The 21,130-nt window shown below is 46.3% G+C and overlaps 1 protein-coding gene across 1 annotated transcript in view; it reads left to right on the plus strand.

Moving 5' to 3' along the window:
* Window positions 1-5,196: 5,196 nt before the first annotated feature.
* Window positions 5,197-21,130, plus strand: part of FGFRL1 (fibroblast growth factor receptor like 1) — a 102,703-nt gene continuing 86,769 nt past the window's right edge. Inside the window, exons 1-2 of the mRNA XM_078855456.1 lie at window positions 5,197-5,827; window positions 8,350-8,495. Of these exons, the coding sequence (XP_078711582.1) occupies window positions 8,402-8,495 (94 nt within the window). The 5' untranslated portion in view covers window positions 5,197-5,827; window positions 8,350-8,401. The remainder of the gene's footprint in view (window positions 5,828-8,349; window positions 8,496-21,130) is intronic.

Below are 21,130 nucleotides of genomic sequence, written 5' to 3' on the forward strand. Positions count from 1 at the left end.
GGTTTGTTATGAATAAAATCAATCTTCACGAGATCATTGCATCGACCCCACTGGTTAATCAGGTTCCTCTTTTTTTTTATTTGCGGGATCAATGCTTCCAATTTGGCGTCTCCCATTTCGTCTTCCTGTGGGTGTTACGCAGAAGTCGCAACCGGGTACCCGATACCCGTACCCTACCCGATACCCGGCTACCCGTACCTGGCCGGGTACGGGGAGCCGTTTGCGACCCTGGTGCGGCCGGGTACGGGTACGGGTAAGGAATCAAAACCCGTTTGCGACCTCTGGTGTTACGTAAGCATGTGCGGGGGAGTGGCGATGCGGTGGTCCACGCGCGGCGCTCTTAACCGGGCGACCGGAGTTGAATACCCAGGCCATGGCGAACATCAGTGGCGCGTGATATCAGAACCGGACCCGGTCGACCTCCTTCATGAACCCACACTGAGCAGTCTGCTGAAGCAGGGGGGCCAAACAGCCCTCGTGACTGGCACGGTGTGGAGGGCGCCTTCAATTTTTTTTTATCATCATTTACTTTATACATGTGTAATAAAGGACTCGATCACTGGGTCTGTCTCCGTTGTCCTATATATTTGGGTTCTTACACTTGTCCCACACGGCCCTCGCTCAGAGCCCCTCCGCTTGGCAACTCCACAGCTGCCTTCGCTCCCGTAGCCTCCTCGCTCCTGCAGCCCCGCTGCAGATCCCCTGTGCAGTCCTCCGGCTTCCCTCACTGCAGCTCCACCGCTGCTCCTCGTTCCTCCGTGCTCGGTCACCGCTGGCCGACGGTGCCGAGTCTTACTCTGCGTGTGGGGCGATCTCGCCACTCTCCAACCTCCGCCCTGCGTGGCCTCACTCTAACTCTATCTCCCACACTCTCCCGTCTCTTCCGGTATCTCTCCCTTAAGACCTCACCCCTCTCTCACACGTGACCTAACTCCTCCCCCCCATAACGTCATATCCGCGAAGCCGTTTACGCCCGCATTACACATGTTCAACCAATGTTTTTTTTTTACATGAACTAATAAACTGTTTGGACAAATGCAGCCTCTATATTTACGAAACAAAAAGCCAAGTGATTATGTTTCTGAAGCTGCACAATTATACACGTGGAAATATCACCAATATTTTTGATATATTCCAGTTTTATCAGGACTCCAAAGTGTAAAGTGCACAGTTTACAACTTCTAAAACTCAGTCAACGGCCCTGTCCATCATCTCTCTGCTATGCAGAAGGGACATTGCCCAAAATAGAGCAGTGTGCCATCGAATAAATGTGCGTGATAGTCCCATGAATATCTAAAATGTTGTATCAATTGAACAAATGTTTTATTTAGGAACCAAAAAAAGACAATATCGGGGTGACCTTTGTATAAATAGACGCACCTACACAATGTAAAATAGAAAGCCTATATTCGAATATTATTTTGCTTCGGCTTCATCATATATAGAGAGTATTTAAATAAATCATTCATGCGTGGTTGAACAGCATTGTGGGCACTAACATAAATAAATAAATACACACGCGACCCTCCACATAAATATATTTGTTCAGCTAGGATCCTTTCCAGACCTATACGATCCATCAGCATTGTTCTGAAAACCCCAAACGCTGAAGGACTAAGAGAAGATGTAATTGATGTGGGGGCAGATGAATGGGGTTATATTTATTTATGTATTCAATGCATGGCTCTGTAGGGTTTTAATGAACAATTGCTCAAATTTAGATTTAAAGCTTTCGTGACTGCAGGGATTCATCTTCTTGGTTCTTTCGATAAAGTCACGTATTTCCCATAAATATGCTAAATTCCTCGTGATATGCAAATTATTTTGTCAAGGCGCTCTTCCCCCTCCAACTCAGCTTAAATATACGCTCCAAGCCTGATGGTGTTTCATTCAGACGCTGTCTTCCCGACAGACCTGTTCTTCACCTGAGGACGGCTGCTTGCTTTGTGGCCGAAACGTCGTGAGAATTATTTTATTATGTTTCATTTTTATTATTTTATTATTTCCCTTCTACGTGACTTTACTGAAAGAACCAAGAAGAACAATTGCTCAGGTTCAGACACCTACTTCATAAAATGTGATACGTGTGTCAATGTTTGTGTGTGTGCGTGTGTGGGGAGCGGTAGTGTAGCGGTTAGCGCGCTGCGCTACAAACCCAACGACCCGAGTTCGATTCCTGCTCACGGCCAACATTGGTGACGATGATCTGAACCGGTCCTTGTCCTCCTCTAGGTCGACTCAGCCTTAAATGAGTACCTGGTGAGGTGCGTAATAAACATCGCCATTAGGAAGGCAAAGGCGGCCCGGCGTGATGCTGGCCACCCACCCCCTCGTGTGCCGTTCTGGCCTTCATAGGTGCTCGCTAACGGCACTTGCCCCAACGGTCGGTTAAGGCTATACGGTGGATCTTTGTTTTGGTTTTTTTTACACACATCTCTCGGGCCAGTCCAGCAGAATTTGTGTAGCAAAGCCTGATTAATGAGACCGAGGATATCGACATCGGTCCATAGTTTTCTTGCAAACGTTGCTGCAAATATTGTGCTGGAAATGAGATAGACCGATGGACTAAAAAAAAGTGTTTATTTGTATGTGCAGATAAAGAACGGAGTTCTGATTATATATGTTAAATATTTACAAATAGGCTGGAGCAGTAGTATCGTGGTTCACGTATTGCACTACAAACCCAGCTACCTGAGTTCGACCATTACGAACATCAGACGAATATCCGATCTGGTCCTGGGCCTCCCCTAGGTCGACTCAGCATTAAAATGAGTATCCACTGCGCCGTGACAACATCAACACTGGGGAGACACGGGGGCGGCCTGGCGTAGTGTGGTGCTGACCACACAATGCAACTCCCCTCGTGGGCCGTGCCGAGTTTCATAGACGCTCGCTAGGAGAACTTTGACCCCATACAGTCCGTTATGTGTATAATGGCGCCCGTCAATAGCACCTTTTTGTAAATTAATGGCAAATAATCCTTTTGAGTAGACGAAGAAAAAAACACACACAAGCCTTGTTCCACTGGATTATACATTGCGTTTTCTCCCACGTGCTTCCTAACATTTGAGGCTAGGCTACACAAGTAAAGCTGCAATGCACTAAATAATCCTGAACATAATGGAGCATTCACTGTCTATCGCTGAATTGTCAATGAACGGGTGACACGCCACGCGATCATGAGACAAATAGCCGCAGTTAAAATAAGAATATGAAACTTGAAAACTACATTCTTTCCTTTGATAGAAACCGCGTTCTCTGCATGCGATTTACGGTCTGTGGGAATGTCAAAAATGGTTTTCAGTGGCTTGTATGTATATCTGGGCGCAGGAAAACAGACTGCCGATTGGCGCTGCAATATAGCGAATGCAAATACACGTATGCACAATATATAACGTCGTACATGCGTGCAATAATGCACGTGCAACAGGATGCATATACGCGGCACACCGATTAACCTACATGTCCTGCACCGATTAAGGATTAAGGTCAGAAGGACGCATTAGGAGTTGGTGTGACCAGTGGCATAGCTGGCAGCGTTGATGTTTACGCATCGCATCAGGGATACACATTTAAGGCTGAGTCGACCTCGAAGAAGCTCAGGACCAGTTTAGATGATCACTTGTCACTGCTGTGAGAGAGCGGTGGCCAGAAATCGAACTCGGATCGCCGGCTTCGAAGTGCAGTGCATGCGCTCATCACTACACCACCGCTCCACCATATATACACACACTCACATGCATCCTAGCACGCACGCACCACACATATAAAGATCTAATACATATTGGCGATCGTGAATGCCTGATTTATGTATTTACATATATATTCTTATAACGTTAAAGGGATAGAAATCTGAAACGTGACACTCATCAATAAATAGAAACATCCGAAAATCTAACATATCGAACGCGGAGACACAAATAATCACGTCCGGAAGTAGATTGTGTGGATTTACGCGCGAGATAGGATCACGTTAAAGTTCTTAGATTGTTTTATGTCTCGTGTTTTAAACGCTTAAAGGAGATGCCCTGCCAATCGTTGGTGACTCGCCTCCAATGAAGTGTGACCCTCAAGCCGATAGAAGCGCGCAAAGCTCGCATGGGCAGTCATTGAGTTCGGTGCTGTGTTACATGGTGTCAATAATACAACAAACATCACAGCCCTTTGTCAATCCGCTGCTGGATGAGGGCCTCCCCACGCCGTGCGGGTAGCGGTGATTGTTTGATCACACTACCCCACGCTCATGGCGAGTGGAGGTTTGGTGAAGGAGGGGAGCATAGACGTGGAGGCACAGAAGTACAGTCCAACGATGAAATCTGCTGCCCGCAAACCTGGCCTCGCATCAGCCTATGCCGCTGGTTGTGCGTGGGTTTCTCCCGTCGTAACGCTCTTTAGGCTCAACCGCACTGAAAGCTTCCGAGATCGGACGAGATCGAGCGCATTCCGGATGCTATGGTCGTGGTCGAACGCATTTATTGGACAAAATATAAATCACGTGTTGTGTGCATCTCTATCCCGATTGCAAAGTAAGCCACTATATCGGAAGTACGGTTAAAGTTGTATACGTTCAATCAAACTTTCCCCAAATAGCATTTCACTGGAGTAGAGAACAATTTATGGAGAGAGAGAGAATAAAATCACGCATACGCATGGCTTCAACATTTATTTGAATTCGTCTAATTATCGGCATGGAACTGCCTGAATTAGCACGTGGAGAGAGGGAGAGAGAGATGCGTCAGAAAATAACGCGGAGAAACGCGCGCTCCAACCCGAGAGCGCATCGCAGCGCGGCACAACGGGGCAACCGCAAAAACGGCGAACAGTGGAGCAGCTTCGCTCTTTTGTAGTTCATCGTGTAGAGCAGAGGGGGCGCGTGTGGCTGTGGCAGGAGGCTGGGAGCCGTCGGGAGGGACGGGGGGGGCGAAGTCTGCACACGAGGAGGGGGAGGGAGGCGCGGTTTCAGACTGTGAGCTGCAGCGTCCAACCAAACAACCCAAGCACCTACCTTGCTTGTGTGCGCGCGCGTGCGTGCGTGCGCGTGTGTGTCTCTCCTCTCCCTCCATTCTCACCTAAACCCCCCCCTTTCCTCCCTCCCAAACATCCCTTCTTTTACCCCCCCCCCCGTCATCCCCCCCCCCACCAACTCTTACCCCACCATCCCCTCCACCCCCACCTCTCCATCCTCATGTCCTCAAAACCGGCGAAAAGGGAACCGGGTCTACGACAACTGTCAAAGAGTGGCACTTTTACTCGCGAGGGTGTCGGCTCGTCAGCCCGCGCGTTAGCAGCGCGCGCGTCGCGCACGCCGCGTGCCCGCGTCCCGTCTCCTCCTCGGACATCGCGACGACGGCTGGCAAGAGCTGGAGGAGGCTCAACCCCGCTCCATGGCCCCGTGGCCACGGGCTGCTGCTGCTGCTGCCGGCACCGCCGCCGAGGCCCCGAGATCGAAGAATTGGTGCCGCGATCGGCGCGGTAACGCCGGCCGCACGCGCCTCTGCGTTCCTGCCACGGATTCAGCCAAACTCCAGCCTCGACGCCTGCGTGTATCGTCTCGCGTCTACTTCGTCGTCTTCTGCGACTCATCCTTATAGCCAACGCGCTCCGTCGTCTCATCCCGCTCCTCGTGCTCCGTCTCTCCCTTATCTATCTCCCAAGTCGCTGCAACGCGATCAACTTTGAAACAAACAAACAAAAACAAAAACGTATGCGCAGCGCCGCTGCTTTGCCGAGGACGCGTGCTGTGATTGACGCCTTCGGTTCTGCTCAAGCGCCGGGAGGTTGTTTTTAAAAAGTCTCGGGGCTCCCGCTGCGTGCCAGCCCGCACGAGGTGAGTCGCCCCCCGTTCGCGCGCAGCCGGTTGAATGGGTCGTGATTTTTGTTTCATTGGGGTGGAAGAGAGAAGGCGCGAGCGGCACGTGGGTTATGTAGGTGAGCGTTAGCAGACGCTGGCGCTTGGCATATGCAGAACAAACACAACCTCAGGGCCCCAAACAGCTCAAGGGGCTCCGGATTAGTTCAAAAGTAAGATTGAACCAAATAACAGCTGAAATTAAAACCATAATAAACATAAAAGCGGCGAGTGAATACCTCGGGTCCCAATTCAGACTGTATCTCGCTTCTGTTAGCTCCCATCGTTGTCTCTCTCAATTGACTACAACTCTGTCTCGTCTGTATCTCCCTACGCTTCTATACCTTCTGCCTCCGTTTAACCCATCTCACTCCATCTCTGTCTCTTGTTCGGGTACGTCATGTCAGTCGGAGGTTAGGGGCAGAGGGGTAAACGTTTGAGTCGCCCTAGCTCCCTCTCTCCCAGTAAGCCAGCAACCTCCAGCAACCGTCGTCTGTTTCGCCCACTCTTCTGGGCAGCCGCGTGCGCGAGTCGGTGTGCTGACCACGCGCCCTACGGCGGCAACCTCCAAGTGTAATTGAACAGCAGCCTATGGCTCCTGCGGTGGTGCAGTTTGCGCTATTTTTAAATGCGGATGTCAAAGCGTCCTCTGCGCTTGAGTTCAAGTCGCCGTCTCACGCTGCATGAAAGCAGGCTAATGGTCATTCAGACGCTGTCTTTCCGACAGACCTGTTCTTCACCCGAGGACGGCTGCTTGCGTTGTGGCCGAAACGTCGTGATAATTATTTTATTGTGTTTTTTTTTCCCTTCTACGTGACTTTACCGAAAAAACCAAGAAGATGAATCCCTGCAGTCACGAAAGCTTTAAATCGAAATTTAGGCTAATGGTGAACCAAACGGCGTTTTTTTTTTAAGTTTCACTCATGCATTGGGGGCAATTACACAAATGATTTCGCGCTACTCCTGCTGCGTTGACAATGATGCGCAAACAACAGACATCTCGACGCGTTTGGTCAATAACATCCGTGGCTTTGAAAGGAGAACATGCACTGGGCGACGTTTCGGGCTGTGGCCCTTCCGCATAGCACATAGAGAAGGGCCCGTCGTGCTAAACGGCACCTGTTATAGAGTTTAGATTTATAGTTTATATAACGGGCGACGTTGCGTTATTGACGAATGCGTTGGGTATTTTATTTCTGTGAATTGCCTTGGTGTGGACATATTGAGAAAGTCCAAATGTGATGGTATCAATGCCACCACCACCACCATCGTCACGATTTCTTTACAAAATGTAACTTTTAGTGCACTTTGATCGAACGTGGTTGTTATTGTTATTTACAGGAGTTTGTTTCAATGACTATACCCATCAGCTCCTAGCATGACATGTGATTGGGATGTTTAATTCACTTGATCGAGCAATGGTTTCCATTTTTGACTGTTTCTTCCTGTCAATAAGTGCCATACTTACACCTCACCACTTGCCCAAGGTTACAGAATTACACGTCATATTACTTCATAAAGAATAACGCACAATCGCTGGATATTTATTCCCGTGAATGTTAAGTGAATGTGTAAATTGATTAACCAACACCGATGAAAGTTTGCTAACAGTTTCGACGGAACATAAATGATTGCACAAACAAGTGCAACCTCCAACCACGATCTCAATGCAGGACCCTCCTCCTGAAATAACAGTCTTAGAGACTCAATGATGGCTTTTCCTGGGTAGGGCTTTCCTTTTTTTCATCGTGGGACCATAGGTTTGGCTGAAAGAGCGCCCATACTCGCTAAGGATGGCGATGGTTTAGTTTTATTCGTATGTGTTTGGGTGATTTGTTCTTGGCCATTTGCACTACTATCATAATTTTTTGTTACTGTTTTTGGTTGTAACGTTCTGACCCCGTGGCCCCACTGGACATCTGTGAAAAAGAGCTTCATAGCTCATCGGATTTCTCCAGTTTAAATAAATATTCTGAAGTGACGAAAGGGCGACCGACTCAGAGACTGACGCTTGTCGAAAATCTCATTGTGGTCGATCTGTAATAATCATCGTCAAAAAAATCACTCCGAGCCTAACCCACGGTCGCACACCACAGTTCATTGGAGTCTGCGTGTGGCAGGATAGCGACAGCGTTTTTTTTATTTAACGTTTTATAGCTAACGTTGGTTGAATTGCCACCTATGTGTGAACCCTGTCTGTCTGCAACGGGGGGGGGGGCACTTGTAACGATCATCCAATATCAACCAAATGATAGTATAAACGTGGTGAAAAAACTGGGCAAATTAATCAGTGTTACCCAAAAGTTTGGAGACACAAACCAGAGCAAATCATTACGAACTATTAGTATGGCAAACACATTTCCCCCTGTCAGCTACCTCTCTGCTTCCGTACTGCTCATGAAGAACAGTAAATCTCGGAGACGCACGCATTTTGTCAAGCGCTGCAGAATCCATGACGATTTTTCTTCCTCGTGTCACCTCTCCGTTGTGTTGGCGTGCAGGCGCAGACAAAGGTGAACTGCCCTGGATAAAGAGCGGCTTGCAGCCTCTGCGATGCTGGGCTGGTGCTCATGGAGCAGGCGAGCGACGTTGGTCGCCGTGATCATGCTGGTCGTGTGGGTTGGGACGATGGGAGGTGCAGCACGAGGTAGGCATATCGACATCGCTATCATCATCATCATCATCATAATTTTTACAGGAATTTATCAAATTGAGTACCGCTTGGCAAGTTTGTACCGCGCAGCGAGCGGTCAATCGTTGGTGTACAACGGATGCCCCTGTCATTGGAATGTGGAATTTATCCTTGCAGTGTTTGTGCGGCACTTACGCGTTGAAGGGGTGCAGGGGAAAGCTTACAGGAAGTATTATATGACTTGTAATCCGCTAGACATAATGATAGATCAATTATTAGCTAATATGAATTGTCAACTATTAGCCAATGCGACCTTTAACTCCAAATGTATTTGAGCACAGTGGATCTCGTCTTGCACTCTACATGCACACTCTGTTGAGTTTATACCGAGAACGGAAAACAAAAAGTGAACTTGGAGGTTTTATTGTGGTAACAAAATTAAATATTTATTTATATTTTGACTTTTTCATGTTTTTTTATTTCTAATTCAGTTGCTATAAGACGTGTTGTCGGGTTGTACCGCGTGTCGCTCCGGATGTCCGACGGTTCAATCCACGTGCTGGGAGCTTTTTCAGCCACTGATTTTTACGTTCCACTGGGCTACGGAGCTGACATTTCCACGTGAAACCCTGGTAGCAAGCACTGACAAAAAACAACATAACAAATAAGTCTCTTTGTGCGTGAACGTTTATGCACGGTCGTCAAATTGTAGGCCCTTTAAGAATAATGGGGTCATCCCACAAAACGAATGCGGCTGGAAAAGTAAAGCGCACTGACAATGCTGTCATCACAGTAATAGCTTTTTTCCTCTGCAAGTACTTAAATCTTACATCATTTCCGTATGAATCCTCAAGAAAAATACTGCCATTCATAACAGTTACGTAAAAAAATAAACATGCAAAAACAATTATTGGGTTAGCTTAAGTATGCACCAGTGTCTGCGTACATTAAATTAATTGCTCCATCACAAATTAAACATTGTCAGTATATCACAATACAGCTCGGACCTAGCAAGCGTGTGAATGCGACCGCATCTCAATGCGCTCCGGGTGGAAGAAACGTGAGCATCTGGAACGTTTAAAGGAGAAGTGGCGGTGGTATTCAAATAATAGTTTTTCTTCCTTTTTTTTCGTAAACAAGAGGGGCAGAACGCTACAGGTCTGGGAGGGAGTTGAGACGATTTAGCAGCAGAGGTATTGAATGAAGACAGCATAGGGGAGAGACGGTGGCAGGCAGAGGAGATGTGAATATGGAAATGGTGTCTTGGTGCTCACTAACGACCCGAGTTCAACGCTACATACTCCACGCGATTCGCTCCAAAACAACATTGTGCACCGCAGTGCGTTAAACGATACCCAGTGGATATGCAATTGCCTCAAAAGAAAAATAAATCAACTTACAAGTCTTAATTGCCCGTCCAGTAAACAAACGGCTTCAATTCTAGAGACGAGAGTGTTGCTACATTGTACCCCATAAGGAAATACATTTTCCCCTATAGAGTGCTCGTATTTAATAAGGGGAGGTGAATGAGCACTCACTGCCACTTGTATGTGTTTTTTTTTTGACGTCTAAAAATGACCAACGCGAATACACAACACGCACAGCAAACCCTGCTTAGCAGAAACGTTGCGCGCGAGTGAAGAGCGCGCTCTCAATATGAGTTGTGTTGAGCAGCCGGCAGAGAATACATCCAAAACCAAATCGACGCCGTGGATCATCTCGATTAAAGCAAGTTCGCCTCGCTCTCAAACGAGTGTTTTCAGGCCGCACCACGTGTTGTTACGCACGATGTCCAACGTTTCACTCCACGTTCTGGGAGCTTCTTCAGGAACAACATTGCGCCATCACCAGAAAACACACACATCAGAGAGCTAAGACTGCACAACTGCGAAAACCTATGGAGCTAAAACAAATCGTACTTTATGTCCTTGAAATATATGACTCGGACAGGAGATATATTGGAATAAGTTAGAACATTTACATTGACGAAACGACCCCCATATGTCTACCAAATGGCTGGCTTTCTCTTGAGCAGGAAGAAAACAAAAGTGCATAATGTCGTAATTGAAACCGGCTGCCTGTAAACACGGTTATTTAAACTGCAGAGAGCCACCTCACTCCGTGTGACGACCACATTCACGTTGGCTACGCCGGGATCGTTACAAGCCCCTTGAGTTGTATGTGCATCTTAGCTCTCGCCATTCTTAAACAGGCGACGTCTTTCAGCCAGCACCGGGCAGTTATGAGCTCTTGATATGCGCCGTTAATATATGGCGATGTGTGCAGTGGTCGCCCATTCAATGGTTCTATTTTGTTTCCTTAATAGTGGAACCGTCCACCAGGCGCGGCTTTCATGCGTGGCGAGTTCAAGGGCTCTTTTTTTCAAAGCTGGGCCTCCGAATTGGGTTATGGTTGAGTCGGCGGTCAGTCGACGATTTTGACCGTCGTAATTAAATACGCCGCGTGGCTTGCACAATCCCAGCGAGGGGAGAAGAGCGTTGATTGTGGTCTGTCTTGAGCTATACGGGGGGAAACACTATGCGGTCTAAGGTGGTTTCCAACACGCCGGCGAGATTTTTTTTTCTCTGAAGTTGATGTTTTCCAAGTTGATGTTTTCAAAGTTGGTGTGTTCCAAGTTGCTGTTTTCCAAGTTTATGTTTTCTTACAAGTTGATGTTTTCTTGGAAGTTGATGTTTTCCAAAGCACGCCGTGCTGGGCACGACGTGGCCTGCATGGGTGTCGTTTGGCGAACTTTTGACCAAAAATTGTAAATATATTTTTGTTAGCGTGCAATATTAATATCATATAATGCGATTCAGAGTTGTAATGAGGTTACAGAGTCCATTCTTTTTTTTTGCCTATATTTTTTTTACCGTCTCGTCTGTAACGTTTCCCACTTGCTCCGTATTGTCAGTAAAGATCTATCCATTCCATGAGCTTGAATATAACATTCGCAAACCTTTTGAGTGCATAATTACATTATGAATAATCAAGTCTCACATGAGTAATTCTATGTTTTCATCGTTATTAACAGCTATTAAAAAAAACAGTGCCTCTTGATTTTGCCTAATGGAAGGGGTTGAGAGTGCTGGTGGAAGTTGAGATTTTAGAGGGGGTGGGGCAGGTGGTAGGTAGGGGGGTTTGGGGGACAGATTCGGGGGTTGAGGGTTATAGAGGTGGGTGTGCAGGGGGGCTGAGTAGGCTCGGGAGGTTGGGAGGAGGAGAGGGGAGTGTGCGGTAAGAGGGAGAGAATGAGGAGTTGGGGAAGTGGAGAGGTTGGGAATGGGCTGTGGAAGTGGGGTGCCGCCCAAACCTGTTTTCCATTGCACACACAGAGGGCTGCCACATTGCTCCATTAGCCAAAGTGGTTGGCTGGCACCCAGGTGAATTCCACGTGAAAATTCACGGGGAAAAAAAAACAAAAGGCGAAGAATAAAAGCTCCCATTGGCACGCTGACTTCATCTCGCGTTTTACCAATTTTATTGGAACCGGTGCAAAATGTAATGACTTTTTAAAAACATTATAGCGCGATGGAAACGGCACTGTTTTCCGTTATTGTTCTAAAATGTTTCATTTACGCTTCATATCGCCACTTCTGATCACTGATTTTTTTTTTGCAGGCGTAATAAGCCACGCTGCTCACACGCTTTGATGGAAATTGCTGCTTGGAAATCTAAAGATATGTCAGTGAATTTTACCTACAATTTGGTCAACTTTCTATTAAGAATAAATGTGAGGGGGGGAAAATAACACTGTCAACAAAAAAAAGTTTTTTTCTGGCCTGGACTTTTGCAGCTGTTTTAGACTAATTTCAGGGTGCTGATTCCAAATCTGATCTCAGATTTGCTCTATCACATCTCATTTTCATGCTATCGGCATACCCCATTTTCATTGATTTTACCCGAAATTAACTCTGTCACTTATGATTGCAAGTTGTTGCGAGTCAGTGACTGCTTTAGTGTTAAAATATGGTGTTGTATTTTTAGGAGTGTGTGTTTATAATATCATTTTATGTAGATATCCACATTTATTTGATATTTTTCTTCGGCAGTTTTGATTGAAAATGCAATATTTGATATCTCAAAAACCTGATGTGATAGACACAAACTGATGCCAGATTTGGAATCAGCACCCCAAAATTACCTTAAAACCGTTGGAATACCTTATGCCAGAAAAAGTGTGTTGACCAGTGTAATCGTTGTTTACAATTGTACTCTCTCGTCATTCTCTGTGCCTCGGAAGAGAGGAGACGAGAAGGTTCAAAAAGTCACCTAGTTTATTTAAAGTCAAGTGTCAAAGTGAGCGTATATCAGCAAGTAATAAAGTAACGAAACAACCCAGGAGCAGCAGTCCCAAGTGTTATGAGGTGACGGCTGTAATAAAGTGGGTTTTTACACACATGTACCATGGAGGTCACCGAGATTGCCAAAGACGATAGCCGACAATTATAACGACATGAAGAGCAGAGGGAGCAATTACGGTACTTTGGAAGACATTTATATTCAATAGTGGTAGGGGGGGTGGAAATAGTTGGTTATTTATTTATTTTGTTTGATTTAATACGATTTTTTTTTTACATATGCCCTACTTATGCTGCTTAGCAAGGATGTCCGGCAGTGTAACATTTCACTGATTTTAAATGCTCGGTTCTACATGGCAGGGGCATATTGTGTGTCACTCAGGTAATGAGGCCAGGGGAAAAAAAAGTCATATCCTACACATATTTAATAAAGACATATTTATTAGATACACTTTTAAATACATTTCAAGTGAAGTGCTTAACACTAGTACTTGTGCACATATTTAGACCATAATGCCACCTCTTCACGTCATGTTATTGTAAATGTGCACTGAAATACTTCCACTGTAGATCTACGGCGAGTCGTGAATGACAATGAAAGGAAAACTTACGATTTGTGCGGTCAAAAAAAATACGAAACGATCCAGAACATTCTTTCTTATTCATGGTTTCCAACCTCTCTTGTTTTGTTTTATCTTTCAAAATGTACATTTTTTAAAAATGTGCATTTAAATTTATAGACGTATCATTTTTGCACTCGAGTCTCGGCTTGCTCCGAACACAGAACCTGATGGTTATTCTGCTCAACCTCGTGCGTTTTGACTTTAAATGACTCGCAAGTCTTCTTGGTTCTTTCGGTAAAGTCACGTAGAAGGGAAATAATAAAATAATAAAAATTCAACATAATAAAATAATTCTCACGACGTTTCGGAGGCAACACAAGCTTCCGTCTTCAGGTGGAACCGTCACTTACTTGATACAGCAATCGTGCTGTGATGGTTCCACCTGAAGACGGAAGCTTGTGTTGCCTCCGAAACGTCGTGAGAATTATTTTATTATGTTTTATTTTTATTATTTCATTTTTTCCCTTCTACCAAGAAGATGAATCCCTGCAGTCACGAAAGCTTTAAATCGAAATTTGACTCGCAAGTCTTCTGGCAACCAAAACATGCTGATGGATATTTTTTCGGGGGGGGTTTGGATTTTTTTTGCCTCGCTATGTTTACCAAGCACACATAATGTGGGGCCGTTGGAATTCAGTTTCTGGCATTCATCAATTAATTGGACTTTGCGTTGCCGCTTGCGTCAACACAGGACGAGTGAAATGTGCTTCGGCTCTCGACGTTCCTTCCAAATACAATAGCGGGCGTGCGTTTTCACACCCTCCGACTCCCCGCCCGCCGCTTCTGCACAGGTTTTTTTTGGGCCGCACATCAGACTGGAGCAGGGTGTGGAAAAGCGCCGACGGTGTTCAACCTTCTCACGACAAAGTCGGCATTACTCACGGGAAGGCAAATTCACGGGCAAAAACCCTCGTTTAAGACTGCCACGAGAACGACGATAAAAAAAATTCGTCACGCAATTGGAACAATCGCTATTGTTTGACCGCAATGGCGTATGCGCTGATGTCATCCACGTAAATCACACCGGAAGGCAACCGCTATTACCTTACCCCGATGTATTCAGCACCTTCGGACGGTGTATCATTGCTGCTGGTATATTTTGCTCTGTATTTACACAATGCATGTCAAAATGAACATATGCACATTAGTGATCATTGGTCTTAATGTCTGTCTCTTAAATAACGCGACTTTACAGCGCTTTGTCGTTCCACCAGTCCAGATTTGACTTGCCGCTCACATTAGTCGTGGCCCGGAATCAAACTCAGGTGGGAGGCTTTCATTTGCAGTGCGCCACCGCCGCACCCGCAGGGCGGTGGACAGATGACGTAACCCGTAACGAAAACATTTCGGATTTGTATACAATGGCTTAGACGATGCAACTGCATCTCAAAACCACTGAACAAGACATCGAGACGTGCACATGACTGCAGAATTCTAGATTTGAAGCTTTCGTGACTGCAAGGATTCATACTCTTAGGTTTTTTCGGTAAAGTCACGTAGGTAAAAAATAAAATTAAAAGTTAATAAAAGTAATAATGGAAATAAATTATTTTATTTTATTTCCATTATTACTTTTTATTTTATTTCCAAAAAATAAAATTAAAAGTTAATAAAAGTAATAATGGAAATAAATTATTTTATTTTATTTCCATTATTACTTTTATTAACGTTTAATTTTATTTTTTGGAAATAAAATAAAAAAAATATTATTTTATTTTATTTCCATTATTACTTTTATTAACTTTTAATTTGATTTTTTACCTACGTGACTTTACCGAAAAACCTAAGAGTATGACTGCAGAAAAGGAGAACATATCGGTCCCCCACCACCCCCCGAAAGAAAACCAACCAATCATAGGGCAGGGGGAACGGAGGACAGACTTGAGCTTGGACTTGAACGGGGGGGGGGGGCAGGGAGTCAAGACCTCGGATGGCCCATGGAAGGAAGTGTCAGATTATAGAGGAAGCACAGGAGAAGGAGCGACCCCCCACCCCGCACTCACCCACCACCCACTAATCCAGTGAGAGCCCATTGAGACAAATCGTTTGGTTTTCAAAGGAGACCAGAGGAGGTAACGAACGCTCGCGCCAGCATGGGGATGATGAACATGAGAGTTACTTGTTTTTTGTTTGTTTATCTGCAAAGGAGACCCTGGTGCATGTTTTGTATCTCGTGTGCTACAGCCCGAATCATTTAAAGCCTGCGACACTAACCTCGGAGACGGTCGTTTCCCTCGACGTGCAATTTTCTTCGGGTCTCTAAAAAGATATATTTTTAAACCTTCCAAAACTGGCTTCGAGTTAATGTAGTGCAGTTCCGGTTGCGTGGCAGCTAACCTATCTACTTGTAAAATCTAACCATAAGTTCATTCTGAGCATTGGTGATAACTGATAAGACACTCCCTGTATAATTCCGGAGTAAACAGAAGTTTGTATTGCATAACATCCTTTCCCGTTGTAGCCCAGGACCTCTGTGGTTTGAAAAACGCTACGTATCTGATGTAACGGAGGAGGTGACCCTCATAATAGGCGCTGTTTTATTACTGATGAGTATCCCTTTAACAGCTTTCAATGAAACGACAAGGCCACGTGCTCTCCATATCGCCACTTCCTATCAGGACCGTGCCGCATTTTGGCAGCGAGGCTACCTCTCTTGTGCGCATTTCTTGATTTGTGAAGCTCTAATGTTTCGTACACAAGGCATGTACTGGAGAGGCTCAGCTGCTTTGACTTTTGGTTCAAGGTTATTACCATCACGCAAGGCTTTTTAAGTGTAGAGTACTCACACGCTAACGTGTTCTGTGCAAGCCCTTGAATTAACATAATCACTGAGTACTTAGCGTGAGCAGAGCTATATCATTATTTAAATTGCACCACTCCAGGTTCTTTTCGAAATTGCACCAACTTAGGAGGAAATTACGTTGGCCGAATTTTTCTGCAGCCTCACACGGGCAGCAAGTCAGCCAGTCAGCTGATTAGCCAGCTACCTGGCCAGTCGGTCATCATGTTAGCCTGCCAGCCAGTAAGCCAGCAAGCTTGCCAGGCAGCCAGCAAGCCACCAGCCAGCCTGTCAGCCTGCCAACCAGACAGTCAGCCAGGCAGCCAGCAAAGCCAGTCAGCCAGTCAGCCAGTCAGCTGGTCAGCCGGCTAGCTGGCCAGTCGGTCATTATGTTAGCCTGCCAGCCAGTAAGCCAGCAAGCCACCAGCCAGCAAGCCACCAGCCAGCCTGTCAACCTGCCAACCAGACAGTCAGCCAGGCAGCCAGCAAAGCCAGTCTTCCAGTCAGCCAGTCAGCTGGTCAGCCGGCCAACCAGTGAACCAGTGAGCCAGCCAGTCAGCCAGCTGGCCATCCAAACAGTCAGCCAGCCAAATAAGTATTCCTGCAGGCGGCAATGCTGCAGAACCATCTACAAAGCCCAGCGTCCATCATTACAGGACAGAGGGGGCCACTGTGTCGGCGCCGTGGCTGATGACAGCAAGGGGACACTGGCTGGCCACGCTTAAAAGCGAGACGGTGGGGGACATGGGCCGGGCGACGTAGAGGAGGAGGTGGAGGAAGAGGAGAGCACGGGGTTGATGTGGGTGCGCTGTTCCCTGGTACGGGCGCGCTGCGATGGGTATCTCGCACGACGCGGCGCTGCTTTGATCCCGCACCGGGGATGGCGTGACGGTCTCGTGGCAGCAAAGGAAAATAAAATATAGATTCTCCCGTGCTACTGCGTAGGGGTTTCCACGGTCGTGCAGCTGTACAGCTCTCTGGTGTTCTTTTTGGGTTGTACCGCGCGTCGCTCGGCACGATGTCCGACGTCGATTCGTGAAGCGAGGATGCCAGGATCGGTTGAGATATTACTTGATGTCTACAGCTGGACATCAAACTGAGGTCACTGTTTACGAGTGACGTGAGTTTGACTTTTCCGCTACACGAGCTGGGGGGATGAGTTTCGTGCCGAGAAAATGTGGAGGAGCGAACAGTCGAAACATCACGCCACGCACAGCACGTGGAACAACAACCAATATACATCAGAGGGCTCTACGGCACAACTGTCAAAACCTATGCGGCAGCATATCATTCACGTTAATCTTCGTGACATTTCGCTCCACGTGCTGGAACTTCATTCAGTTCCCGAAGACGCTCTCAGCATGCGGAGCGAATTTTCCCACCTACCAAAACGACGCACGGTAGCAACCCGAGCACACATCAGAGTGGTTCTGCGACGTTTTGCTTGAGGGGTTTACGGCAGCACGCGATGATGCCTCCTCGAACTGCATCGTCTCCAATTTGCCCCGCACGATTAGGACGGTTAGCTACACGTACGGTGCCAAAGAAGTTCAACATACACACGGACTTACACACAGCCGTACACTCTGCCCCATTGCATAAGATTACTCACTGTACTTTGCCCCATCAATACACGACCCGGGCTAGGAATGACTGCACTGTGACGCGAAGGCCACACAACTGTAAGCGATCAAGCCAGTGCATCACGAAAAAAAGAGTGAAAAGTGCGAAAATAAGGGCTCCTCGTTTGGATCGAGAACAAACCAAAAAAAATCAACACTTTTGACACGTGTCGTGAGTGGTACCTAGACGTGCCAGATGCATTTTTTTTGTGTTCGATGTTCTCGCCCATGAAAAAGAATTCCGGTGACAGAGAAGAATACGCATGTCTGTTGCTACAGCGTGTTCTTTGCTAACATAATACAGTCCTCCGAAAAGTCCTTTATGCATGAGAAAAAAAAAGAGTCATGGTAATAAATACGGGAAAAAGGATTATGCTGTCGGTTCCGGCAAATATTGGTTTTTCATTTGTGTTTGTAAACCTTTTAAGGTGCCGTGTAACGACGTTACAATGAGGCAGCGTGCTCAATATCCCCCTAGGTGTGAATTCATCTGCAGCGCATTAACGATGGATTAAGGCCTGTTGATTTTGTAGCGGGCAACCAAATAGGAAAGATGACGAAAAAAAACACAAGGCCTCCATAATTCCGCCGCCTGTTGTTGCAGCTGACGGGAATTAGCTTACGGGCGGCTGAGAGCGGCGTCTTTCACGCTGGGATTCGTTGAAACCGTCGGGAGGCAGAGAGAGAGGAGAGAGAGGTGAGAGAGAAAAAAAAGGATTCAGCCCGTTTACCAAAGAATTACCAGGGCCGCGCCAATAGCCGCTGGAGGTGTCCGCCGATAATTTGACATCATTGTTCGATAAAGCCTCGCTGCGGAGACCCTGAATCCCCACGGTGCATGCGCAGAGGTGCGGCCTCAACGTGCACCTTAAACGCTTGCGAACAATGAGCGAGTCGGGCCGAACTACAAATGCAACTTGTTCCAACAACGCGGTCCGTGCGTGTTGTGTGTGTGTGTGAGAGAGCGATTGATGGCACACGGGCGATATGACTGGTCGGGGCTGGCGTTAATGGAAACATTCGTGTGCCAGCGAGAGGGTGTGGAAGACAAAGCTGCCACGCTCATCGCTAGCATGACATCATCATCATAGCTGCTCCCATCTGTGATCACCTGCCGGCTTTTTTTTTCATACATCCGCTGACTGCCTGCGTGGTTTGCTCCTATTGTGCGCAGTCCTAACGTCTCTTGCACTCGCAGTGAATAGAAACCTGGAGTGAATATAACATGAACACTTGAGTGACAGAGATGGGTCGAGTGGTGTTCAGCTTGCTGCACCGAGAACCCAGTTACCCGAGTTTGATTGCTGGCCACAGCTAGCATCGCCAGCGAGTGGTATCCGAACCAGCCCTGTCTTCTCAAATTCACGCAGCTCAATTGGAGTCAGTGTGTGTTGAACTTCTGTCGCGCCGTACCTAGCCAACCATGCTAATCCGAAGAGCGACAGTAGCGTGGTGGTCAAGTATCGTCAAGCAACGACACGAGGGGAAACCTTTATCTTAGCAGGAGATTTGGCACAGTTCTTCAAATATATTTTGGAAAAAAATATTATTAAAGACGCAACTATGGAGATCAGTTGCACTAAAAAGTACGCTTCCAAGTGAGTTGCAAAGGTACATATATGGGGCAATCATACGCGTATATATAATGTTTTGCTGCATACCGTGTGACGGTGCAGACGATCGCCAGACGTTCTGGTGGCTTCTTCAAGTGGCACTCCTGCGATGTCGATTTGACACAAGCTGGTGAACTGACGCAAATACTGTGCAGCCGCTTGACTGGTTCATGTCATCGCATCGGCCCTGAGTGCCACTTCAGTACCAGCAATCAGCGCAAACTTGTTGACGCCACAGTACTTTGGGTGTACTTTGACACGTGACCGCTAAGGCAAAAAAAAATGGCACAAAAAAATCCCAATACTTAATCGTCTTTGAAGGTGCAATTTTCCGGACGGACATATTTTTTATTTGATTTTGTACCGCCGCTGTGTTAGAGTAGTCAGGTTTAAACTGTGAACCGTGTGAGGCGTCCCTTCTTCAGCGGGACCCATTGTTGAGCGAAAATCGGAGGCTTGTCTCATTTACTACCTGAATGAACACAAAACAAAGCAGGCTTGGGTCTTGCCCATTCATGCTTCAATAAGTAAAGGGTTTTTGGTTTTGGTTTGCACCTTACAGGTCTGACAGCGTGCACAACTCAATGGCTTTATGACATGTACACGTGTATGCGTGCTTCATGATTAGCCCTGTTTATGAAACAGGTACAAGAATAATACGAATACCTCACTCTTTTGAGAGGTCTTCGGTGATGCATTTGAGTTAGCAATTTCTCAAAGTACACTTCTATAATGTATTGATTTGAATTTACGTTGGTAGAATAATCAGTGGAGATGATTTTGAATGTTGTTTGCATTTCTTAATTTAATGCATTTGCGATAACAAAAAAACGCAGGTGAGAAAAACATCCGTTTAAAGAGAATCACACGTCTGCGAGACAGGCTTTCATGCACACCGTTTGTGTGGCCTCATCCCTCTGCACACCGATTATAAACACACTTTATCGGTGTCTTTCACTCGGTGGTAACCACCCAGGTTTACCAGGCATTCCAGAACCTAGGAGTGGAAACGGGGTAATTTGCCTCGAGATAACAAGGTCCTTTGTTTAATCACACACGCGTAATTAGGAAAATTAAAACAAATCGCTTATTTATCCAGTTTGTTCATTGTGTGCTTGGTAACACAACACGGTCTTGGAGGAAATGAGTAACCCTTTTTGGGTATATAACCTTACACACATTTTCTGTCAAATAAAAATGTTCAAAACATTGGAAATGTTCAACTGTCGTTCATAAGCATAGCCACGCAGTTACACGTGTACGCTTGGACACGTGTTTCTGGATTAAGCTATCATTTACTATCACTATTAATGATGCCTAATCGCCTTATAAACTAGAAGGTGGGGGGTGTAATGATTCATAATTACAAGGTGGACTTTACTGAAATAAATTCCTCAAATTCAATTACGGCTTTTAAGGTTAAAACAATATAGATGTATTATAATTGTTGTTGTTGTTGTTGTTGTGGTGTTACAGTCCTGCCCCCCCCCCCCACTGGTGACGTGACAACAACCCTCCCAGCAGTGGACTCACAATAGACTGTCAATTATGATATTTAATCTCAATCAAGACCACACGAAAAAAAACTGCAGACGCATTTCGGTGTGCCTGCGTAAATAACGATCGAGTTGCGGTAAAGGTGCAGTCCTGCAAGTTACTTGGTCATGCCGCTGTCGGTGAAAGGGCCTCCCAGAGTTGGGACGTCTAGAGGA

Source organism: Lampetra fluviatilis, chromosome 4 (assembly GCF_964198595.1).
Source record: "Lampetra fluviatilis chromosome 4, kcLamFluv1.1, whole genome shotgun sequence".
Taxonomy (NCBI): Eukaryota; Metazoa; Chordata; class Hyperoartia; order Petromyzontiformes; family Petromyzontidae; genus Lampetra; species Lampetra fluviatilis.